The sequence below is a fragment of the Symsagittifera roscoffensis genome, chromosome 1 (assembly GCF_963678635.1).
Source record: "Symsagittifera roscoffensis chromosome 1, txSymRosc1.1, whole genome shotgun sequence".
NCBI classification, from domain to species: domain Eukaryota; kingdom Metazoa; phylum Xenacoelomorpha; order Acoela; family Convolutidae; genus Symsagittifera; species Symsagittifera roscoffensis.
Window position 1 is genome coordinate 79,651,607 of NC_087062.1, and position 26,321 is coordinate 79,677,927.

Genomic DNA, 26,321 nt, shown 5'->3' on the forward strand with positions numbered 1-26,321 from the left:
TTGCTCTTTATTGCAGTTTCTGTGACGAAATTAGAGTATGGAAAAATGTTTTTAGGGGGAATCAAATTCATCAAAATCATGATGATAAAAATGGAGAAAGCGCTATTAGTTTTTCTGCTAGTGGTTTAAGCACTTAGGTGATTTTTATGTTCTATAATTTTTTTTTTTCAAAATTGCAATGAGCAAAAATATACTAGAACTTGTTTATTAAGTGTTGATGAAAAAAGTGAATTTTCACGCCCCTTTCCTTTCCGCTTCGGGAACTTCAAAAAACTATTCCTAACACCCACTGGGAGGAGCTATGGAGTTGATGGTAACGAGAGCTACGGCGTAAGGTGGGTTTCTTGCCTGATTTTAGGTACCTCAAAGAAAATTTGTACAGGGGGCACCTCAAAAGTGGTATCATATTAAAAACTTAGTAGCTGTGATTTGGATCAAGAATTTTTTTTGAAAAAACGTCAATAGTGTCGAGAAAAACTCTCTTCATTTCTGCAATTCTTTATCAAGTTGCACAACATAAATAGCTATTATATATGAATATTACGAGATAAAAGGCTATCATATTATGTTGGTTAATCGGCTACAATTTAATGAACCAGATTTTCTAATTTTGTCTCGCATTTTTACTTGTGGTCCAACTGTTTTCTGGTGTTTCTGATCATTTTACGAATTGAAGTAGCTATGGCGTAGGTTGCTTTTACCGCCGATTTTCACTACCTCACAGAACAATCGTACAGGGTCAAATACGGTATGATGTTAAAGTTTTTTCAAAATTGATCTGCGGTTCAACAGATATTAAGAAAATGTTTTCAGTGTAAGAACAACTAGCCTAAGTTTTTACGATTTTCAGACCAAAAATTGATGACACTTGCTCTTTCATCAATAATTACCTCTGAAAAAAAATTTTCTACCTAATTTGATGGCCTTTTTTAAGATAAGGAACTGAAAAATCATCATTTTTAGCTCTTTCATTTATATTTCTCTCTTAAACTATTATTTATCTTATTTTGATTGCTTACTAAAATAATGAAAGTGAAATTAGGGGGAAAATTAAATGGTTGCTTTTTTTAGTTTTGAAGTTTTTGTTTCAGTCATTGTTGTCGAAACATTTTGTGCTCAGCAATTTGCTAATATTGCAATTCTTTGTGTCTGTTTCGCAAATAGCGGTCCTGGTTAAAATTTTTTTTCTAAAGATGTATTCTGAAACAGAGCCTACTGGACATAACATATATTTTAAAACTCCATGACTCCCAATAATTCCTAAAAATGGTGCGTTGTTGAAGCAAACAATTAACTGCGTAGAAATAGTCAGCAAACTTGACCTTTTCGGTAGAAGGGCGAAAGTTCATAACAGGCGACAATTCGTAATAAGCGACAATTTGTAACAAATCATTGGCAAGTAGAATACGCTTGCTCCGCTGCGCTTACATCCGGCGCGAGAGAAATACTGCGCGTGAATTAGTGTTCCCCGCTTAATTTACTACTTTGAATTGGCGCTTGTTACGAGTTGTTGCAGTTTACTATTTTGAATTGTCGCTTGTTAAGAGTTGTCGCTTGTTACGAATTGTCGCCTGTAACGAATTTTTGCCTCTCGCTTTTTGGTGTTTCAGGAGAACTCGAAATTTTTCGAACCATTAAAAAATGGTGATGAAAATATTAGTACAAAGTATTAGAATCCCACCACTTTAAGCACGCGGTAAAAGCTCAACTGTACACCTGGTCAATTAAATCACACCTTTGTCAAAATTTAATGTAAGACTGATTTTTGCATAGTTTGTTCAAATTTTGTTATTGATTTGTTTATGCAATTTCATTATTTCCTTGTGCACCATTAAGACCCTATTGAACAATTAGTTAGGCACAGAACAAAAAAGAATTACGTCGAAACTGAGTAGATTCTCACTATACCAAAAACATCAAATTTTGCAAAAATTAAGGTAATTTTGATTTATTTCAACCACTTCACGAAATGGTTGCAAAATCTATGAAGTATGTTGGTTATTTGTTTACAGCCGAGCAACGCAAAATCTTGTAGGAATTAAATTGAGATGCTACGAAATAGCGTCTACTTGGTGATCAGTCGGTTGTAAAAAAAAACTGTTAAAAACGTCTAATGAACTTCAAAAAAACTGTTTTAAATAAATGCGTTTTTCAAAAAAAAATTTCACACCAACTCCCTGAAAAAAAAAACAGAGAGCAATCAAATGAAAAAAAGCTATTTTTTTTACTTCTTGCGACTAGGATATGGCAGTCGTGTACTATGTTTTTTCCCTCTGGAAAACTGTTGAATTTAGTCAATTATTTTGACTTGATTGCTTCGAAACAGTCTGTTGAGTCTAAACAACTTTTCTGTTATGAAAACTTTTGCGTTAAAATTATTTTATTTTTACGACACCTAACCAAGCCACCTTCCCCCACAGAACCATTGAAAAGAATCAGAAACAAAAAATCATTGAAATGAAGTTTGATAATAGTAGGAATTGTTTAAATCATTAGAAAATCACACTATCGCAACTGCCGTAAAAAAGTAATCCAACAAAAGGAAGGCTGATGTTTTTTTTATCGGATATTTTATTCAATTTGCAAACAAACAAGCCCTGGCCTGGTGCAAATCAAGATATTATGCGTCCAATGCATAAACTTAAATGCCAGGCGAAGATGTAGGATTCAAGTTTATAGGGGAACTAAGCCCACAATTTTAAAGCCGGATACCGAAAAAGCCGGAGTTCAATTCTGCAATTCTTTTTCAATTTGCACAACATAAATAGCTATTATATATAAATATTACGCGATAAAAGGCTATCCTATTATGTTGGTTAATCGGCTACAATTTAATGAACCAGATTTTCTAATTTTGTCTCGCATTTTTACTTGTGGTCCAATTGTTTTCTGGTGTTTCTGGTCGTTTTAAGAATTGAAGTAGCTATGGCGTAGGTTGCTCTTACTGCCGATTTTCACTACCTCACAGAACAATCGTACAGGGTCAAATACGGTATGATGTTAAAGTTTTTTCAAAATTGATCTGCGGTTCAACAGATATTAAGAAAATTTTTTCAGTGTAAGAACAACTAGCCTAAGTTTTTACGATTTTCAGAGCAAAAATTGATGACACTAGACTCAAGTTTGCCGTCACCCAATTAATTTATACTGCAATTCTTATGCTCTTTCATCAATAATTACCTCTGAAAAAAAATGTTCTACCTAATTTGATGGCCTTTTATTAAGATAGAGAACTGAAAAATCATAATATTAGCTCTTTCATTTATATTTATCTCTTAAACTATTAATTATCTTATTTTGATTGCTTACTAAAATAATGAAAATGAAATTAGGGGGAAAATTAAATGGTTGCTTTTTTAGTTTTGAAGTTTTTGTTTCAGTCATTGTTGTCGAAACATTTTGTGCTCAGCAATTTGCTAAGATTTCAATTCTTTTGGTCTGTTTCGCAAACAGCGGTCCTGGTTAAACAATTTTTTCTAAAGATGTTTTCTGAATCAGGGCCTACTGGACATAACATATTTGTTAAAACTCCAAGACTCCCAATAATTCCTAAAATGGTGCGTTGTTGAAGCAAACAATAAACTGCGTAGAAATAGTCAGCAAAATTGACCTTTTCGGTAGAAGGGAGAAAAATCATAACAGGCGACAATTCGTAATAAGCGGCAATTTCTAACAAAGCATTGGCAAGTAGAACAAGCTTGCTCCGCTGCGCTTACATCCGGCACGAGAGAAATACTGCGCGTGAATTAGTGTTCCCCGCTTAATTTACTACTTTATATTGGCGCTTGTTACGAGTTGTTGCAGTTTACTATTTTGAATTGTCGCTTGTTAAGAGTTGTCGCTTGTTACGAATTGTCGCCTGTAACGAATTTTTGCCTCTCGCTTTTTGGTGTTTTAGGAGAACTCGAAATTTTTCGAAAAATTAAAAAATTGTGATGAAAATATTAGTACAAAGTATTAAAATCCCACCACTTTAGGCACGCGGTAAAAGCTCAACTGTACACCTGGTCAATTAAATCAAACCTTTGTCAAATTTTAATGTAAGACTGATTTTTGCATAGTTTGTTCAAATTTTGTTATTGATTTGTTTATGCAATTTCATTATATCCTTGTGCACCATTAAGACCCTATTGAACAATTAGTTAGGCACAGAACAAGAAAGAATTACATCGAAAATGAGTAGATTCTCACTATACCAAAAATATCAAATTTTGCAAAAATTAAGGTAATATTGATTTATTCCAACCACTTCACGAAATGGCTGCAAAAACTATGAAGTATGTTGGTTATTTGTTTACAGCCGAGCAACGCAAAATCTTGTAGGAATTAAATCGAGATGCAACGAAATAGCGTCTACTGTTGGTGATGAGTCGGTTGTAAATAAAAACTGTTAAAAATGTCTAATAAACTTCAAAAAAACTGTTTTAAATAAAAGCGTTTTTCAATAAAAAAATTTCACACCAACTCCCTGAAAAAAAACAGAGAGCAATCAAATGAAAAAAAGCTATTTTTTTTACTTCTTGCGACTAGGATATGGCAGTCGGGTACTATGTTTTTTCCCTCTGGAAAACTGTTGAATTTGGTCAATTATTTTGACTTGATTGCTTAGAAACAGTCTGTTGAGTCTAAACAACTTTTCTGTTATGAAAAATTTTGCGTTAAATTTATTTTATTTCTTACGACACCTAACCAAGCCACCTTCTCCCACAGAACCATTGAAAAGAATCAGAAACAAGAAATCATTGAAATGAAGTTTGATAATAGTAGGAATTGCTTAAATCATTAGAAAATCACACTATCGCAACTGCCGTAAAAAAGTAATCCGACAAAAGGAAGGCCGACGTTTTTTTTTATCGGATATTTTATTCAATTTGCAAACAAACAAGCCCTGGCCTGGTGCAAATCAAGATATTATGCGTCCAATGCATAAACTTAAATGCCAGGCGAAGATGTAGGATTCAAGTTTATAGGGGAACTAAGCCCACAATTTTAAAGCCGGATACCGAAAAAACCGGAGTTCAATTCTGCAATTCTTTTTCAAGTTGCACAACATAAATAGCTATTATATATAAATATTACGCGATAAAAGGCTATCATATTATGTTGGTTAATCGGCTGCAATTTGATGAACCAGATTTTCTAAATTTGTCTCGCATTTTTACATGTGGTCCAATTGTTTTCTGGTGTTTCTGATCGTTTTAAGAATTGAAGTAGCTATGGCGTAGGTTGCTCTTACTGCCGATTTTTACTACCTCACAGAACAATCGTACAGGGTCAAATATGGTATGATGTTAAAATTTTTTCAAAAGTGATCTGCGGTTCAACAGATATTAAGAAAATTTTTTCAGTGTAAGAACAACTAACCTAAGTTTTTACGGTTTTCAGACCAAAAATTGATGACACTAGACTCAAGTTTGCCGTCACCCAATTAATTTATACTGCAATTCTTATGCTCTTTCATCAATAATTACCTCTGAAAAAAAAATGTTCCACCTAATTTGATGGCCTTTTATTAAGATAAGGAACTGAAAAATCACACCTTTGTCAAATTTTAATGTAAGACTGATTTTTGCATAGTTTGTTCAAATTTTGTTATTGATTTGTTTATGCAATTTCATTATATCCTTGTGCACCATTAAGACCCTATTGAACAATTAGTTAGGCACAGAACAAGAAAAAATTACATCGAAAATGAGTAGATTCTCACTATACCAAAAATATCAAATTTTGCAAAAATTAAGGTAATATTGATTTATTCCAACCACTTCACGAAATGGCTGCAAAAACTATGAAGTATGTTGGTTATTTGTTTACAGCCGAGCAACGCAAAATCTTGTAGGAATTAAATCGAGATGCAACGAAATAGCGTCTACTGTTGGTGATGAGTCGGTTGTAAATAAAAACTGTTAAAAATGTCTAATAAACTTCAAAAAAACTGTTTTAAATAAATGCGTTTTTCAATAAAAAAATTTCACACCAACTCCCTGAAAAAAAAACAGAGAGCAATCAAATGAAAAAAAGCTATTTTTTTTACTTCTTGCGACTAGGATATGGCAGTCGGGTACTATGTTTTTTCCCTCTGGAAAACTGTTGAATTTAGTCAATTATTTTGACTTGATTGCTTAGAAACAGTCTGTTGAGTCTAAACAACTTTTCTGTTATGAAAAATTTTGCGTTAAATTTATTTTATTTTTTTACGACACCTAACCAAGCCACCTTCTCCCACAGAACCATTGAAAAGAATCAGAAACAAGAAATCATTGAAATGAAGTTTGATAATAGTAGGAATTGCTTAAATCATTAGAAAATCACACTATCGCAACTGCCGTAAAAAATTAATCCGACAAAAGGAAGGCCGACGTTTTTTTTTATCGGATATTTTATTCAATTTGCAAACAAACAAGCCCTGGCCTGGTGCAAATCAAGATATTATGCGTCCAATGCATAAACTTAAATGCCAGGCGAAGATGTAGGATTCAAGTTTATAGGGGAACTAAGCCCACAATTTTAAAGCCGGATACCGAAAAAACCGGAGTTCAATTCTGCAATTTTTTTTCAAGTTGCACAACATAAATAGCTATTATATATAAATATTACGCGATAAAAGGCTATCATATTATGTTGGTTAATCGGCTGCAATTTAATGAACCAGATTTTCTAAATTTGTCTCGCATTTTTACATGTGGTCCAATTGTTTTCTGGTGTTTCTGATCGTTTTAAGAATTGAAGTAGCTATGGCGTAGGTTGCTCTTACTGCCGATTTTTACTACCTCACAGAACAATCGTACAGGGTCAAATATGGTATGATGTTAAATTTTTTTCAAAATTGATCTGCGGTTCAACAGATATTAAGAAAATTTTTTCAGTGTAAGAACAACTAACCTAAGTTTTTACGGTTTTCAGACCAAAAATTGATGACACTAGACTCAAGTTTGCCGTCACCCAATTAATTTATACTGAAATTCTTATGCTCTTTCATCAATAATTACCTCTGAAAAAAAAATGTTCTACCTAATTTGATGGCCTTTTATTAAGATAAGGAACTGAAAAATCACACCTTTGTCAAATTTTAATGTAAGACTGATTTTTGCATAGTTTGTTCAAATGTTGTTATTGATTTGTTTATGCAATTTCATTATATCCTTGTGCACCATTAAGACCCTATTGAACAATTAGTTAGGCACAGAACAAGAAAGAATTACATCGAAAATGAGTAGATTCTCACTATACCAAAAATATCAAATTTTGCAAAAAATTAAGGTAATATTGATTTATTCCAACCACTTCACGAAATGGCTGCAAAAACTATGAAGTATGTTGGTTATTTGTTTACAGCCGAGCAACGCAAAATCTTGTAGGAATTAAATCGAGATGCAACGAAATAGCGTCTACTGTTGGTGATGAGTCGGTTGTAAATAAAAACTAATTAGGGGGAAAATTAAATGGTTGCTTTTTTTAGTTTTGAAGTTTTTGTTTCAGTCATTGTTGTCGAAACATTTTGTGCTAACATTTCAATTCTTTTGGTCTACTGTTGGCTAACATTTTGGTCTACTGTTGGAAACATTTTGTGCTAACATTTCAATTCTTTTGGTCTACTGAAATAGCGTCTACTGTTGGTGATGAGTCGGTTGTAAATAAAAACTAATTAGGGGGAAAATTAAATGGTTGCTTTTTTTAGTTTTGAAGTTTTTGTTTCAGTCATTGTTGTCGAAACATTTTGTGCTAACATTTCATAGCAGTTTGCTAACATTTCAATTCTTTTGGTCTGTTTCGCAAACAGCGGTCCTGCTTAAAATTTTTTTCTAAAGATGTGTTCTGAATCAGAGCCTACTGGACATAACATATTTGTTAAAACTCCAAGACTCCCAATAATTCCTAAAAATGGTGCGTTGTTGAAGCAAACAATAAACTGCGTAAAAATAGTCAGCAAAATTGACCTTTTCGGTAGAAGGGCGAAAAATCATAACAGGCGACAATTCGTAAAAAGCGGCAATTTGTAACAAAGCATTGGCAAGTAGAATAAGCTTGCTCCGCTGCGCTTACATCCGGCACGAGAGAAATACTGCGCGTGAATTAGTGTTCCCCGCTTAATTTACTACTTTGAATTGGCGCTTGTTACGAGTTGTTGCAGTTTACTATTTTTAATTGTCGCTTGTTAAGAGTTGACGCTTGTTACGAATTGTCGCCTGTAACGAATTTTTGCCTCTCGCTTTTTGGTGTTTCAGGAGAACTCGAAATTTTTCAAACCATTAAAAAATGGTGATGAAAATATTAGTACAAATTATTAGAATTCCACCACTTTAAGCACGCGGTAAAAGCTCAACTGTACACCTGGTCAATTAAATCACACCTTTGTCAAAATTTAATGTAAGACTGATTTTTGCATAGTTTGTTCAAATTTTGTTATTGATTTGTTTATGCAATTTCATTATTTCCTTGTGTACCATTAAGACCCTATTGAACAATTAGTTAGGCACAGAACAAGAAAGAATTACATCGAAAATGAGTAGATTCTCACTATACCAAAAATATCAAATTTTGCAAAAATTAAGGTAATATTGATTTATTTCAACCACTTCACGAAATGGCTGCAAAAACTATGAAGTATGTTGGTTATTTGTTTACAGCCGAGCAACGCAAAATCTTGTAGGAATTAAATCGAGATGCAACGAAACAGCGTCTACTGTTGGTGATGAGTCGGTTGTAAATAAAAACTGTTAAAAACGTCTAATAAACTTCAAAAAAACTGTTTTAAATAAATGCGTTTTCCAAAAAAAATTTTCACACCAACTCCCTGAAAAAAAAACAGAGAGCAATCAAATGAAAAAAAAGCTTACTATGTTTTTTCCCTCTGGAAAACTGTCGAAATTGGTCAATTATTTTGACTTGATTGCTTAGAAACAGTCTGTTGAGTCTAAACAACTAAAGCAAACTATGTTTTTTCCCTCTGGAAAACTGTCGAATTTGGTCAATTATTTTGACTTGATTGCTTAGAAACAGTCTGTTGAGTCTAAACAACTTTTCTGTTATGAAAAATTTTGCGTTAAAATTATTTTATTTTTTACGACACCTAACCAAGCCACCTTCGCCCACAGAACTCCAGCATTGAAAAGAATCAGAAACAAGAAACCATTGAAGTGAAGTTTGATTATAGTAGGAATTGTTTAAATCATTAGAAAATCACACTATCGCAACTGCCGTAAAAAAAGTAATCCGAAAAAAGGAAGGCCGACGTTTTTTCTATCGGATATTTTATTCAATTTGCAAACAAACAGGCCCTGGCCTGGTTCAAATCAAGATATTATGCGTCCAATGCATAAATTAAATGCCAGGCGAAGATGTAGGATTCAAGTTTATAGGGGAACTAAGCCCACAATTTTAAAGCGAGGTACCGAAAAAGCCGGAGTTCAATTTTGCCAGGCGAGGATGTAGGATTCAAGTCTATAGGGGAACTAAGCCAACAATTTTAAAGCCGGATAACCAAAAAGCCGGAGTTCAATTTTAAAAACAATCCAAAAATGATTGAAAAAACATTGTCATTTTTCCCGAAAAAAAATAAATAGCAGACACTGAAAAAAACAAGGTCCGGCTGCAACTTGAAACCCCGACTAGTAGCCGCAAGACCTCAAGGTCAAGTGAAAAGGGGTCTGGAAGTTCTAAGAATCGATACTGATGCAACATCATTTTTAATTACAAATGAGGAAGAAAAGTTGCTTACGCGAAAAAAGTCTAGTTGTCGATTACATGACGCTTGCTCTCGTAACTGTTATGAATTTAAGTACCTAACCAGAAACAATGTCGAAAGTGCTTAAGTTGACAACCATGAAACTAAAAACTTACTATTGAAATTACAAACATTAAAGTCAAATTTTTGTTTCAAAATCTATTGTTTATATCAGTAGTTACTGAAATTATACGCAAGAAGTTAAATTTATTTTTTCAAGAAACTGAGCTAGTCGATAGCACACTTGATATCATCAAAATCGTCAGTGAGTTTGCTACACAAGTGGTTAACATGATATATTTGGCTGCGTTCTATTGGCATATGTGTCATAATTCCTTTGTTCCTAGTGTTAAAGAAATCGACTTTTAAATTATTACTTCAAAACAATATTTATTTCTACATAATTCAACATCTTGGTTATAAATATTGCAGATGTTAATAAAGCGTTCATAAAAATTTTTTTTATTGGAAATAGTTGCAGATTGACTATTGTGGTTTTATGTCATAACAAGGTACTCATAACAATCTCTAGTTAGAAATAGCTGTTTCTAGGGGCGGATTTAGGGCGGGGGGGCGGACGCCCCCCCCCCCCTCAGGGATTCGACCCCCTGCCGAGCCGACCCAAAGGGTCCCCCCTTTGGTACTTTTTAAGAAATCCATTTTTGGCCAACCGACCCTAAAACTTTTCTAAAGGCGCCTTTGGCGCCAATATATTCTCTTTTTGAGGGGGGGATCGCGCGCCGAAAAAACGCAATTTTTTGGTCAAAATTTTCCAAAAAGTGCCTAAAAACGCCTTTTTTGGACTGTTTTTTCAAATTTTTGCCTGCGGCGCAGAAAATGTTGCCAAAAAAGGGACTAAACCATGCTTAGGGAGAGCTCAAAAATCAATTCGGTCGACCTAAAAAAAAAAGGTCAAAATTTTTCGAATTTTTTTTGAAAATCCACTGCCCCCCCCCCCTCGAGAAAATCCTAGGTCTGCCCCTGACTGTTGCTCTATTTTAAAGCTCTATAATAAAAATGCAGAAACTCTCAAAAAAACATTGTGATTAATTATGTTGCTCACTTTTTTTCCATCCTTTTTGTTTTTAATTTTGATACATACTTTCGGCATAATTCATCATGTCAGTGCCATACACAAATAGCTTTTTTTTGAAGCCAATGTGGCTTTGCTATCTGGTGTTTCCGGTGTCCCACTCTTTAACCCTACGATATTTAACTCCCTCTGTTTACACCCCCTATATCATAACCCCGTAACATGATAACCCCACAACAAATTAACCCCCTTTTAATGACGATAATTTGTTCCAAATTAAGTCCTTTTTATAAGTGTAGGAGTAGTCCAATTAAGCTTACTAATTGAGGCCTGAAAAACTAGTCTTAATTCACTTGATGCCTCTAGCATCTCAAAAGTAATTGCATTTCGATTAGTTAGAGAAATAATCCCTCACTCACGCGTTTAAAACAGAGATAACCTACATGGTGCTAATTGAAGGCAACAAAAGACGTTTGTGAGTTTTATAAAAAATCATACTGCCTATTTCTTTAACCATTGTTATACCACTCTATCAGATCAGATATAATGTTTGAAGCGTCATTCCATTTTACTTTATCTTCGAAAGATAAACAAATGCTAGTGGTATCAGGCCACGAGTATTACCTTAAACGAAAAAAACAAAACAACAACAAATTGGAACTGCTCAAAGTACCAAACCCATAAATGCCGCGCAACAGCAATTACGGAAGGAGAAAATTTTATTGAAACGAGGGGTCAACATAATCACGATATTTCCACGGGCAAACCTGATGCTCGACTAGTTTTGAAAAACATCAAGGAGCTAAGCGATAGTAACACCCCAACCGTCGCAGTCGCAACCGCCATTCAGCCAATTACAGACAACATTGCCACTCAACTAGCCCTACCATCCAAAGAAAATTTAGTTCGCACCGCACAACGAGCGCGCAACGAAGAAAAAACTGAATTGCATTTCTTTCGCGCTATGGCGAACTTGAGTTAAATATTTGCTATTTAATTTATATTGCCAAGCAATAAAATGTTTTCCAAGTTTAATTATTTTCCTTGATTTTTCAAAATTGAGCTAGAGTCGATTTGAAACCGGCAAAATAACAAATACATACAAGGTGTTGACGTTTCTTTTCCCTCCGCCCAACCCTGTAAGGTTAACCCATTTATTGTACCCTTGATATACCCGTTATCATATTGACCCGAAATTCAACTTTTTTGGGAAAATTGGAAAATTTATTGTGCCGCCAGGGATTCGATCCTTTGATCTCTTTGAGACTAATGCTTTAACCATTATACCATGAGGCCTTTGGTTGTCATCCGAAAATTTCTTCCAACTTTGGCTCTTTGATCTTAATTAAGCCCATGTTTGAGTTTTCAAAGCGTAGATCAATTCTGTCGGCGCCAAAAGATCAAGGTCAAGAAATTCAAATGGTTTTGGACTGTTTTGTATATGCACCAGTTTGAATCATGTCGGTCGGATTCGTTTTCAAGTTCATATCAAAGTCTAGACTATCGGCAAGGTCATTTCTGTTCAAATCTAAAACGCATTTAGCAGCGTGCGTGTTAACTCATTTTGGTTCGCAAAATTTTTCGCAATTAAAGCTTTGATGTTTACCGACGATATGGTTCCGAATCCTTTTCAAGTAACTTTCACTTTGATTCTAACAATTGGTTTTAAAAAGGGGTTAAATTGTAGTGGGGTTATCTGATTTGGGGGTTATATGAGAGGGGGTTAAGAAAAAGGGGGTTACAAAACACGGGGTGATAAGCTTGGGAACCGGTGTTTCCATCATTGTTTTTTTCCTTATGATAGCTATCTGTGTTTACAGATATTTCGAAGCATAAACTTTAAATATATGTGCGTAGTTTATATATTCTTGACACAAAGCAATAAAATCAAGTGGTCTGTTGCTGTGCGAATAGGACAGAAAATACTGTTCGCATTCTTCAAAAACCCGCAAAAATCTGTTTTTTATTCAAATTTGCTTGGCTTTTGTGCGATAAGAAGAAAGTTTTAAGTTTAAGTAAACTAATCAAGGTTTACTACTTTTTTTACTTCGAAACTGAATTTAAAACTTTGCTGCGTTTTTTAGTGATGATTATTTTTGGTATCTGATTTTGTGGAAACAAAAAAAAACTTAAACACCCGAAGACTTAAGATCCTCCGCTTTTTCAATGACAGGAACATTAAGGTGAAAACAATGCAGTAAGTGTAAGATAAACATACGACACAATCTTTTATCGTTTTCAAAGATTGAGCCCTGTTTTAACTTCGTGGAGTCGAACAAAAACAGTTTATGCCACAAACATATGTAAGCACTGTTCTTGGTTCATAATCACGTTCCCGATGATTAACCTAATGTGATCGGAGATTTTGTGCTGTCTACAGCTGCAAAACTCGAATTTGAAAGCTTTCAATAATTCGTGTAAAATTACAAAATTTGAATAAATAACGAGCAATACCTTCAAGCCAAGTCTAGAAACGGTTTTAAAATTATTATAAAAATCTTCCCATTCTTTAACATTCCATGCTGATTGTACTTACTACAACTTAGAACGATCGAAGCAACAACGAATGATAAATGTTTAGACTCATTTTCAGTTTACTCGTAGGATTCAATGCATAATTTTTCAGTGAAATACAGTTATGATAACGTTTTATGAACGTAAGGTTCTACATTGAATCCCACTCTTTAAATGAACACACTTTAACCGAATAGAATTGATGAATTATTTATATGTGAAAAATTATTCAGAACATTTAAGCTGATGTAAATTCTAGCTTCAACCATAAATGCACTGAAATTTATCAGTTTGAAACAGTCATTCGACATTTTAAGACCATCTAATACACAGTTGCGACTTCATATGTTCACATGTGCAATGATGACTGCGCATCAGATAAACCCTCTCTTTTGTATTTATGCGACTTCTCCAACCATCCGATTGTAGTCGTCTTGAGTCTGCTTCAGAGCTTTTCGTTCTTTCTCGAACATGTCACGCAGAGCCTCCAGCTGAAACAAACAGAATGATCTCAAACAATACATTGCACACAGGTACGAAGCATAGCTACGCGCCACATTGGAATAAAAAAAGTCAGCTGTTAGAGGGGGAAAATGTTAGTAGACGCGAACAGAAAACACTCAAAATCACAACAGATTTATGTACAGAATAAAGAGAAAATTAAAGCTCTATCAAATTTGATGAACACAATTGCTACTATTTGAAACAATTTATACTTATTCACTCCAAGCCCGAAAAACCAAAAAAGACAACAAAATGCTCGAATCGGATTAGTTCAAACGGCTTCGCTGGAAGCTAATTTGAGCTAATTGCGCTGTCAAACTAAATTATGCGTTAAACTAATTAATGCACTGTTATATTTTGGGAACAAAAAGACCAAGAGTGAAATTAAAACTACAACTAGACTAGCCTCTGACTGGAGTTTGAGTTTTTCGGTGGTGGAGTCTGAGGCGCGTCGGCGCTCCTCCTCCAGCTGTCGCTCCAGAGCACCAATGCGCTTCTCCTTCTTCCCAATCTCCTCCTCCTGCTTCTCCAGTCTCCGTCTGAACTGCTTCATCTCCACACTCAGACGCATAATCTCATCATCTAGCTGCACCACAGCACTACACAAAACAGATCTCTTCGCTTATTTCCCCACAAAAGGAGGAGATTCTTTACTACATTCAAAAGTTCACATAGGATTAACCGCCGTTGAATTAGCTCTTTATAAGGTGATATTCTTTAACAAGGATCATAGGCGAGGTGGATAGTTAAAGGATCATAGGAGATCCCAATATTTATAAAGCATACCATCATCATTATCATCATCACTTAGGTAAACTTCAAGGACATTTTATTCAGAGCTCAACAATTTCAAGTGCCATACTTAGTTTCCAGCCAGTCAATCTACATCTGAGCATTGCCAGAAAAAAGCTTAAAAAAGAATTTGTACAACTCAGGCTACAATCCTACTATACACAACGCGCACTTAATTGTTTTTTCGGAAAGACGTTTTTTATGTTGCAAGTTATTTTCGATTTTGGACAACAAATTTTGTTTTCAGAGATCCATCAAACTTTGGTTACCACAGTTGGTACGATAGCTACACTCTGTGCTACTATTTCAACACAGCCATTTTCGACCACATATTTCAAAACATGTTTGAAATGCTTACGGACCAACTTTAGCGCAGGCTAGGACCAAAAGAAATCACCTTTAGTACAAAACATTCCAACTTTTCAAAATTACTGTAATTAATTTTAACTTAAATTTCAATCAGCGGTGCTTATAACTCCGAGTACATTTTTTCAAAATAAGATTCAAATCAGAAGAGCGTTCAAGGAACATACATTGTGACACAACGTCTTACTGCTGATCAAATTTATATCAATTTCACTAAATCGGGCCATGTCTGGTAACTTATCCATCTGATTTCAACTTTGAATCATTTGCTTCTAGCATGAAGACCAAGCATATTGCCTTGAACAACCATAGTGAGACCACTGTAGAATAATATGCACTAGTTGTGAGTTGGTATTTGCATATTAGTTCAATTTCCGTACCATGCTAGCTAAAAACCATATGGCCTTTCAGCTGTTAGTCAATAAACTGATTAAGCGTATTCAAAATCAACTTGACATAAAACGCATAAGCAAGCCATTCAAGCTCAAGACTACTATTCGACCATTGAATCCTAACAATGACTTGATTCGGCAGATATTGAATGGGCTTAGACAGTATTGAACTGTTTATGGTTAGATTTCAACATGATCACAGTCTATTAAATCCTCGCCAGCAAATTACAGACTCCCCACAAAAAAAAACAGACAGCACCCAGTTAGAGATGAAAGAATGAACATCGAAACCACTAGCTGAAATTTCAGCTTAAGCTTTATAAATTTCATAATCTTTTACGGACTTCGTCACTATTTTGATCAAACCAACATAACTTGAGAAAACTGGATCAATAAGCTAAGTTTTTATTCCGCAGAGAAATCTATAAATCAAAACCAATAATTGAAATTTAAGCTCATCGTATTTTTTTCGCTTTAAACTTTAGTTCTCGGAGAAGGTAATTTGCCTTCGATTTGGAAAACGAAGTCAACACAAACATAGCAAACCAGGAGTTGTAAAAGTATCAATAAACTGAAACAAACCAAAAAAATAATGATTTTTTTTCGAACATGTCCCAATTTTTTTTGAGCTGAATAGAGCACAATCTATCACTTTAAAGACCTATAACTTTCAAGACTCTATAATGATTGAAACTTTTTCGATTAATCTAACACAATTTGAAAAAACTTGAGATCCATAAAAAAAAACATATTCCACTGCATTTTTTTTTTGAAAGTTAAAGCCTTCCACAAATTAATTGAGCTGTTCCGTTTAGCCAAATCAATTGGAAATAACTTGAAAATGAATCAGAAGAAGGTCAAACAACTAATTCAAAAACTGAGGGTAACAAAACTTTCTCAGATACAAAACCAAATCGAAACAAGACTGCTCGTATCAGGGCAAAGCCCTGAATGTTCCGACTGCCTTTTAAGGTTTATGGAGCAGTAATAACATTAACAAATTAAATGTAAAAAAAAATAAAATGAAAAAAAAAATTTTCCAAAATTTGAAATTTTTTATGAAAATCATCCCCCCACGCGCGATACAAAGTACAAAAGAATAGATTTTGCTCCTTGTAACAAACCAATTATGGCGTTTAAGCTTCTTTTAACCAATTTGGAACGATTTCTAAGACGGATTAACTCTCCGCTTACGCGTTAATAGCGCGAAATATATTAGTGTTCCAAATTGGCCATAATGGCAAGCTTTAAACCCCCATAACTTTACGAAAAATGATCACAGGTGAAATATCTTTTCAAATTTGAGCTCAGGACAACAATCCCTTTCGAATGATATCTAAAAAATTCCGTCAAAAATGGCTAGTTGAAATTTATCTGAAGAAAAAATAACCCACCCCGAGCACAAATATTCCGTTACTTTCGTATCGAAAGTCGGAACAAAAAGCCTCTTCATTCCGTGACTTGACACAACCAATATCAAGCTTAAACGGCAACAAGACTGCTCGTAGCAGGGCGAAGCCCTGAATGTTCCGACCGCCTTTTAAGGTTTATGGAGCAGTAATAACATTAAGAAATTCAATGAAATAAAACAAAATGAAATTTTTTTTTTCTAAAACGTAAAATTTTTTAATGAAAATCATCGCCCCACACCCCATATAAAGTACAAAAGGATAGATTTCGCTCCTTGTAACAAACCATTTATGGCAAATAAGCTTCTTTTAACCAATTTGGAACGATTATTAAGACGGATTAACTCTCCGCTTACGCGTTAATAGCGCGAAATTTATCGCGCGTTAATTGTCCCAAATTGGCCAAAATGGCAATCTTTAAACCACCATAACTTTACGAAAAATGATCACAGGTAAAATATCTTTTCAAATTTGAGCTCAGGGCAAAAATACCTTTCGAATGATATAAAAAAAATTCCGTCAAAAATGGCTAGTTAAAAAGTCGAAATTTGTCTGAAGAAAAAAAAAACCCACCCCGAGCACAAATATTCCGTTACTTTCGTATCGAAAGTCGGAACAAAAACACTTGAGCGTACACAAATTTAGTTTTAGAAAACTGATGCAACCAATAAATGTTGTTAATGATTTAACTATTTCAAGTAAAGTGCATAATTTAGACGAAATTAGCTTTAAGTTGAAAATCTTTGAGGTATAATTCGAATTGAATGAATTATAATTCAAACAAAACAGATTAAATACGCATAAAACGGAAAATTGAGGAATTAAAAAATAGATACATCCTGTTCTGAATAAATTAGACACTTGAAAAAAAATAAAACAATCAAATTTTTCAGTCTATAAATTACGACAAATTAAGTCAATACTCGGTCAAAAAATGAATTGTTATTGACCACACTCATAAGAAAACGGAGAGTTCCTAGCTTTGCATTAAGCATTCGCTAAACCCTTTTTCTGGCCGGCCGGGGTATCGCCTCTCTATTTTTTTTCTGTTTTGGGGGATTCTGAAGAAACGAGCCAACAACACGGTTCCAAGAGGCATGCCAGCTTTAACAAACGTTAGTTGTATGCAAAGTACTCCGACGATAGTAGAAGTTTCACATGCAAGCACCAACTGGTTTTATCCTAATTTTTTAAAACTTTATTCGACAAATTGTGCGCTTTTTGGCGCAATACGGAAACTGGGCAATAAAATCCGGAGCTGAGCAATTGGTTTCATATATTCTCTGCCAGTTGATGGTAAAACGGGCAAACTCAAAAGTTTTCTGGCGAATTGCTGTAAGTTAGGGCTCATTTTGTAGGTTACAGATAAACCAATTGTTTGATTCGATAGACAGCTTGACTGTAATGAAAATAACACCCTAAATTATTTCTGCAGGGCAGTAAAATTTTCAGTGGCAATTAGGCCTGTTTCAACCAACATAAGAAACTCAAATTTCGAATAGAAAATTAGAATTTGAAATGCAGACATGCTCAAAACTTTTGTTAGTTGACGAAAATACAAATTTAGAAAACATAATCAATGAGTCATCCCGTGAACTAAGTTATTTACGGGGAAAAAGTCTAGTATCCAGCTGCAGTACCCTTGCTTATCGAAAGAGTAAAAACATACACAGAATCTGGTTAAAAATGTGCGTTTCTTTTTTTGAATTTTTGTCATTTAAACTTGCCTGTCCTAAAAAGCTGTTTTAATCTGTAATAAAAGTAGACTCACGTCTCGTGTTTCTTTGAATTATCTTCAGCCACTTTGATGTCCTTTTCTAACTTCTCTGCCTTTTTGGACGCCTGAAAAACATTTTAACTGCATTATATTACCGAAATCGTTGAACCAAGTTGGTTTTTCTAATTAATGGTGATGATACTATATAACGAAGTCGCACTGACTCTATTTCATTTCACTTACCGCCTCTGCTTTCCGGTCTGTGTCTTCGTTCATATCTTCTAGCTTCTTCACTGCTGCCAACGCTTTCTCTTCCTTTAAAAAATCGCACCGAAATTTACATAGCTGTTCAAGAAGCTCCAGTGCCTTCAAGAATTGTTAAGATAAATTATAAACTAATTTTTTTCCAATGCTTCAACTCGTTAAGTTTTATTTCAAAACATTTGTCATTTCTATCAAAGTTAATTGTCTTTTTATTATTTCCCCAGACGAAGTTTTTTATGAGCGAAGCTCTTTTTTTCACGACTCCAGGCCAGTGTTTTGAGTCTCAACTTTCAAATGGTAACAATCTTGCACCCAAAATTGGTCAGACTATTATAGACCCGAAGCTATCATTGCCAAAAAAGATTTTAATTATTATTATTTACTTAATTCGTTCTTAATAAAAATAAATAATACAAAATTGAGCATCTTACTGCGTCTTCTGCATCTCGGAGTTTATTGCGGAGAGTATTCAACTCGCTGAAAAAAAGTGAAATTAAACATTCAGTTCAAGAGCATTCAATGACTTTTTGTTCCCTTACTGTGTAACATTGTCAGACTCTCTTTCTAGTATTTGCAGTTTAGCTGTTAGCTGATCTTTGTCCCCGTTAGTCTGTGAAAGCTCTTTTTCCAGCGTCTGCAGCTGATTCTTGTAGCTCTCACTTTCTTTTTCAGCCTGAAAACAATACAATTCTTGACAAATTTAAAGCAGGATTGCCGGTTGCCGTGAAAATAGCAAAACAATGTTCCGACAACAATAATAGATGAAAAGAAATCCGAAAGTATAGACAAAAAATTTAAAAAAACTTGTTTTCTTAATTTACTTCTAACTTTTTAAGTTAACGGTGACTGAATTAGTTGAAAAAAAAACGAAAGAATGAGAAGTGATAATAGGTAAAGAAGGTTGGAATTCCAGTCGAATTGAATTGTGCGGTCAGCTTTCATCAAACTTCGTCTACATTAGTTCGTCTAAATATGACACCACACATTTGTATAGAACATTAAGTTACCTGAGTACGCGCAGCATTTGAGTTAAGACTTGAAGGCGATTTGAGTACTATATCACGGAAACTACTAACGGTAAAACCGGGTCGTACCTGGAGGATACGAAATGGTGCAGCCAGCAGATACGATAAACCCCCTAAACATCCCCCCCCCCCCCGCTTTTTTGGCACAAATCAGCATAGGAACCACCACTGGAAAGATCTCAAATTGGATCACAAGCTTAAAATTCGCGAAAGAAGTTTGGACACTAATGGATTGCTCGGAAACAAACCAGCGGTGATAGAACCAACTTCATCGAAGACCCAACTGAGGCCAAAACTAATTTGCTAAAGCAAGACAAAAATCAAGCAATAGTCGTGAAATACTAAAATCAACGAACAAAAGGTTTCAGAGAAAAGGTTAATGCGTGGCACAACAGAGTAGAGTAACGCAAACAGAAAAAGCCAAAAACTATATTAAAAAAATTATGCCTCGGAACGGAAGCCCGAAAACAATTCAGACAGAAGAGACCAAACAAAGACAAGTACACCATAACAGCAAGAACACGAGGCAGAACGATTCCGAGACATGTTCTCAGCACATATGTATAACGAAAAATAAAATTGCACAGTAACTGCTGACCGAAACAAAAAAAAACCACACTAAAAGCATTTTGCAATTAAAAAAGAATGGAACAATCAAGTAGAACTACCAGAGTTCATCAGGAGGTATTTTTCAGGTTAAGCAAGAACTAGTGCGGAGCCACAATACAGTGGAGATGGGAAGCCAAGAGCCAGAGGCGAACAATGCTTCCAATAAGGAAACCAGTTTACGCGGCACAAACATATTAAATAGGGTAGCCGTGGTGGCACTTTGATTTTGCATGTTAATGAAAGCCATTGCATCTATTTGGAGCTAGTTCGTTATTCTATTCTGCCAACGACTTAAAAGGAGAAGTCACTAGCAAAAGAGGATTTCTTACTGCAATTGCTGGCCGCAGCCTCATTTCAAAAACCAACCGATAAACGTCCAATTTCAGATATCAAGAAGAACGAACATACAGAACTTAGAAATCCTAGTCTGACACGACGTAATAAACACTACCCTCTAAAAACACAAGAAAAACTATAATCGTCCTCTAACCCCCGAGCACCTCGTGAGAGAAATCAATCAACTTCACCGTAAAATCAGAAGTATTGTAAACTGAGAATGTGAAATTGGTCCAGTCTCATAAAACACAGCAAGGCCAAATAATTATTAAGATTATCGGCTTATTCGCTACCCCGCACGAGTTGGAGCTGAAGACATTCTTCATCATCACTCGAGAAATATCCGAGCTAAAGAAAACAAAAGAAAAAAAACGAAATAACAACAAGCAACGAAAATAAGCGTATCGCAGAAGCCTCTACAAAGTCGAAGCAGGTTCAAAGTAATAGTTCAGGGTCTATTTGCTCCCCTATTTGCTTGCTTTCTCTGAAATTATCTCCACTTTCCTTTTTATGTAGTGAACAAAGGGGTGAACCTGCTGATAGCAGCAGACAGGATCAAAAGGGGTAGATAGGATCAAAATAAACAGACATTTCCCCTTTGGAACAAACATAAACCAAAAGACTTCAATCAACCGAAAAACCATCTGGTTCAGAAAAAGACACAAAAAATTAGTTGAAATAGCAATCTGTGTTAGCAAATCGAAGCAAAGCTATATCAGAATGATCAATTGAGCAGTCAAGGGTCTCACTTGTCATTAGAAAATTCAACACGTACAATCAACAAGTCCACTTTAAAGTGTGCAGTATGTAACCTACCTGCAAACAGCCCTTGTCATTGGTCGATCCAAAACTTCATATTTTTCAACAGCCTTCATAATCATACCAGTTAAATCATACCAGTGAAGTCAATTTTGACAGCGGAGTAAGTTATTTTAACTGGAGATTTCAATTTTTAGAAACTAAATGGAGTGATATGAGCTTTTATGATATGAAAATAGCATACAAGAAATTCAGACAGAAAAAAAAATCCCAATAAATCAGAAACCCAGTTGGATGCCATCCTCACTAACAACCCTGATCCAATCACTAGTGCAAAAAAGAACACTGATCGTTTCAATAGCTTCAGTATCAAGAACGAACCTTGCTCTGATCATTAGCCAATAAGGGCAAGTTTCATTGCAGGACAAAGGACATCGTGATTCCAGCATTAACAAAATATGCTTTCAAGAAAGCAAACTGGGAAACAACAAATTAGATCACTTCAATTTCATCTTTCAATCCCTACCGCTATAGCTACGTTAATTACCTAGTGAAGCAGTGGTACAAATAAAAAAAGACATTATCAATACAAACAACCCCAATGTTACCAAACACCGATCCTCACTTAACACTTGGATCTCAAAACAAGTTCGTTTCAAAATCGAAAAATCACATCAAAAAAGCCACACTGGCCCCAACCAAACATCTAAAGATCAATCAAAATAAAACATTTGGAAAAACAGTTGAAAACCCTTATTGCCTCAGATCTTAGTTATTTGCAAGCCGACGCTTTTGCGATATAGAGAAAAATTTATCTTCAAAAAAAACCCAACGATCCCACCAAAAAAGAAGCTGAACAAAAAACTATTGAATCAGACGAAGACACTCTTTATAAATGTTTACTTTCAACGCGTGTTCTCAAAAAAAGCGATAACATCAGACCACATCCAAAGAGAAATTATTAAATTAAGGAAAAGCAAATTGAAATGAAACTTGATAGACCACCGCTTAACAAATCAACAAGACCCGAAAATAAAGCAAACATTATCATCAAAAAATAATCTAAAACCCTACCAACAGGCCTTCCTAATATTAAAGAACTACAAAAAAGGTGTACCCAAGTTTCTCGAAAATAAGTCAACTATCATCTATATTTAAGGAAGGAAAAAAGCAGATGTAAGTTGTTATCACCCGATAAGGCTGCTTTGCTGCATTTCCAATGTCTTCTGAAAACTTTTACTAGATCAATTGTACGAGCACTGCCGCAAACCTACATGAAAATCGACTTTGTTTTCGATAACAGATCAGCGATGGCCCAACTTTTGATCTTTTTAGATTCAATATACAAAAAGACAATAAAAAATTAAAAGAAATCTCAGTCCTATATTTAAATTATGCAAAAGCATTTGGCAAAACTCCAGATCATTCACCTATCGAAATAGGAAACATTTAGAATGGGAGGAAAACTACTCAAACTCCTGGCTTCTTATCTTGATAACCGAATAAATTGTTAAACTTGAAAAAAACTCATCTGATCTACTAGAAATCACTAGTGGTGTACCCCGAGGGTCTATACCAGGCCTTTACTTTGCCTTATTGTTATAAGACAAACTTATGGGAAACTTATTAGTCCAATTGAGGAATATTAAACAGCTTCCAACAGCTGAACAAAAGGACTTGGGCCTCAAGATAACTCTAAATTTAACATGGAATGAAAACTGCGAAAGTCGTGGATACTGGATACTAAACTCTGACCTTGATTACACAGAAAGACTACTGAAACTCAATTAGCACTTTTTTTACCATTAAACCTTTTCTTTTGCATTTATCCTTGATTTCTCATACAAATGAAATATCCATCAACATTCAAATCTGCAATGATGAGAAAACTGGCCAACAGAGTAGAGGAGAACACGTTATCGACAATAACAGATTTATCAGAAACGATAAGAAAATTTTTCCATAGATCTAAAATAGTATACATTGTCATCAAACACTCAAAGAAAAGGGAAACCAACTTGATAAATTCGTCTACAAGTGCATCAATCGGAAAAAACTTGAAGCTAAAGGGAACTCACGAACCCTTGGTGAGAATAGTTTCCCTACAGCCTCAATTTGTACTACTACAAAGAGGGCAATTACAAACATTATGCAGATCGCACGTCAACAATCAGAATAGCAGAAAACTACTGGTGAATCAGAAGCTGTAGTGCTCTTATAAACTCAGACCAAAGAGGGGACCAACATGTAAGCGAAATCGGAGAACCATACTTCATAGCCCTAAATGAGAATCTCCCAACCCGGGTCACCAAAACCTGTTCAAGCTCACTTGACATCACATTTACACCTGATCTGGCCATGAATGCAATTTGGAGCACTGAACTAGCACCTGGATCCGACCACGTTCTCATCTACATTAACCTCACCTGTGACATCAAACATTTAAAAGCAGCGAAACGCTCATACCATAGTTCAAGAAAACAGACTGGTTGAAATTCCGTGAGGAAACAAGAATTGTTTCAAAAAGCGCAATACTCAAGCCATGTTTTTAAGGATGAAAAATACTACCAAAATATCATCAACAAAGCCGCATCACGAAATGTCCCACAGGGCCGCATACCTGAAAAACCTCCCTGGAGAGGCACTGACAAAAAGTATGAAAGAGACAACATACAGAAAGAACACCCAATCATCACAGCCCTCAATCTCAAAATAAAAAATGTAAGATAATAAGCGCTGAAAATTGATTTCATTTCTAGAAAAGTCTGACCACAAGTACAATCAAGCAAGTTATGATCGACTATAAAATAACTTTCCGGACAAAATTCACCAAAAACATCTAGAAACCAATTATTTTTAGTGATGGCCCCACAATCTATGATGCTGAGTTGTGCGCCAAGCGCTTGAACGAACAATACATACCCCGCCCAGACAAAACTGAAAAAGGCAACAATTTGGCATTAATTATATATGGCTTTAGATATTAGCTATTAAATAGATAGATAGATAGAAAAGACTTAAATTACACTCTTACGAAGTATGCCATGGATCAAACGTTGAACTAAACTTTACCTTTTCAGCTCTATCTCTGAGATCTTTGGCCTCCTTTTCGCATTTTGTGGCTTTTTCCCTAAACTTTTCCAAGTCGTTTGTTAATGTTACTATCTTTTTCTTGACTTGATCGATGCCACTTCCATCAGCCATTTTTTCCAACTGTTATCTGAAAAACAATCAAAAGGCAACCTTAAATCTATGAATGGGCTTTTTATTGAGGCATACTTGGTTTTTCTAAATGAAAATGAAGAATCAGAAAGAACCACTAAAATGACTACGCTTCAAAGCATGTGAAGGCATACTTTGAATTCACTGGTCCGATGAATCCAGAGATTCCCGTCACTTGTTTCTGTGCCTAAAACGCACGTTTATGCATGTCCCAGGTCTTTCCCCACCATGTTTCGAGAAAAAAATCGTATACCGACACGACCTCTAGAACCGAGTAACTAGACTATGAAGCATCTAGAATTAATGGGTAATTAAGTTTGTAATGAATTAGTTTTAGCTCAAAAAATAAGTTTTGGGTCTGTACCATTGGGAGACTTCGGTTGTCCACCTTTAAGCCGAAGGTTCGCTCTGGTCCACTCGAATTTACTCTCCTCTCCCTGTTTTTAGGGAGACCTCGTGGTCTGGGGATACTGAGACCCAGCCTTGAGCTCACTATTTTGCATGTAACTAAGTTAATCTGAGCGTTCTGACCGATAGCCCAAAACAGTAACGATTTTGTCGACCCGATATTCAAAGGACGACACAAAGAAGAACTGGCTTTGGCAGAGACGGTTAAAAGCATGTAGAGCTGTGTTTAGACGCTAGCCAGTCGTTTTACAACATAGCTTTGTTTTCCATCGATATGTACTTCCGGGCCAATATTAAAAGGCTGATTATTATGATGGGCTTATTGAATAGATGTGTAATGTTAATTAAATAATCAGAAGGTCAAATGTATCATAGTAACTTAGGATACAATCAGGAGTCCTTTAATCACATATTCCAGTCAAAACCATTGGAATTTTTTAGATATGGAAGAGTAAAATACAACGTTGATAGATGTAAAGAGAGTCAGATGATTGGGAATCAAGCCAACCAAGTGTCAATCATTTATGTAAGAGTCGCCTACTCAAGTCACACATGAGGTTAAAGATAAATAGGCCCTATAACCCTTGGGTCAAGAGTCAGGGACACTATCTCTTGTGTTTTCTACCTCAAGTGGTCGGAGCTAAATCAATTCAATTGCGACATGAGAAAAAAACCCGTGTTACAGCTTACAGGCCACTACCAACATACCCCCCCCCCCCTCTAGAAAACAAGAATGTCCCCATACTTAGGTCTCAAAAAACCTAAAATACACAAACGCCGTTAAAAACAGGGTCGGAACCTTATATATGGTTACTTTTTATTGGACAGTGGACCTTTGATCCATTTCAGATGGATCAACCATAAAAATCTCCCTAACTCAACATAACAATATGAAACACACTCAAGAAATTTAAATTTGGTGCTCACATACCGACAAGACCTCTAGAATCGAGTAACTAAACTATGAAGCAACTCTAGAATTGATGGTTAATTAGGTTTAACTTCAAAGCAAGTGAAGAGGCATACTTTAAATTCACTGGTCCGATGAATCCAGAGCTTCCCGTCACTTGTTTCTGTGCCCGAAACGCGCGTTTATGCATGTCCCAGGTCTTTCCCCACCATATTTCGAGAAAAAAAATTGTAATGCAATAAAACTTGGCATGGTGATAAACTAACAATCCGAATGAGATATTCTTCATACCTTACATCGTAACTTACTAGGTCTGTAAGTTGATAACAGCGTATTC

At 35.2% G+C, this 26,321-nt stretch overlaps 2 protein-coding genes across 2 annotated transcripts in view; one reads left to right on the forward strand and one right to left on the reverse strand.

The window, feature by feature from the left end:
- The window catches only part of LOC134850463 (3-phosphoinositide-dependent protein kinase 1-like), a 203,192-nt gene that overhangs the window by 86,833 nt on the left and 90,038 nt on the right, over positions 1-26,321 (forward strand). The gene's annotated exons all lie outside the window — the stretch shown is intronic.
- On the reverse strand, positions 13,147-24,669 carry LOC134850447 (tropomyosin-2-like). Its single transcript, XM_063866596.1, has 7 exons — positions 24,517-24,669; positions 19,255-19,388; positions 19,147-19,192; positions 18,695-18,766; positions 18,506-18,576; positions 14,182-14,374; positions 13,147-13,762 (listed from the first exon to the last, which is right to left on the reverse strand). The coding sequence occupies exons 1-7, from the start codon at positions 24,646-24,648 to the stop codon at positions 13,670-13,672; spliced, it is 741 nt and encodes a 246-aa protein (XP_063722666.1). The 5' UTR covers positions 24,649-24,669; the 3' UTR covers positions 13,147-13,669.

What these genes read in the sequence shown, in the direction of transcription:
- LOC134850447 (XM_063866596.1), bottom strand. Translation starts at nt 24,648, where the DNA reads ATGGCTGATGGAAGTGGCATCGATCAAGTCAAGAAAAAGATAGTAACA. An exon ending in TCAGAGATAGAGCTGAAAAG is followed by an intron (nt 19,389 to 24,516) that starts GTAAAGTTTAGT and finishes TATTGTTTTCAG; the next exon opens with GCTGAAAAAGAAAGTGAGAG. An exon ending in TCCGAGATGCAGAAGACGCA is followed by an intron (nt 18,767 to 19,146) that starts GTAAGATGCTCA and finishes GATTTTTTAAAG; the next exon opens with GAAGAGAAAGCGTTGGCAGC.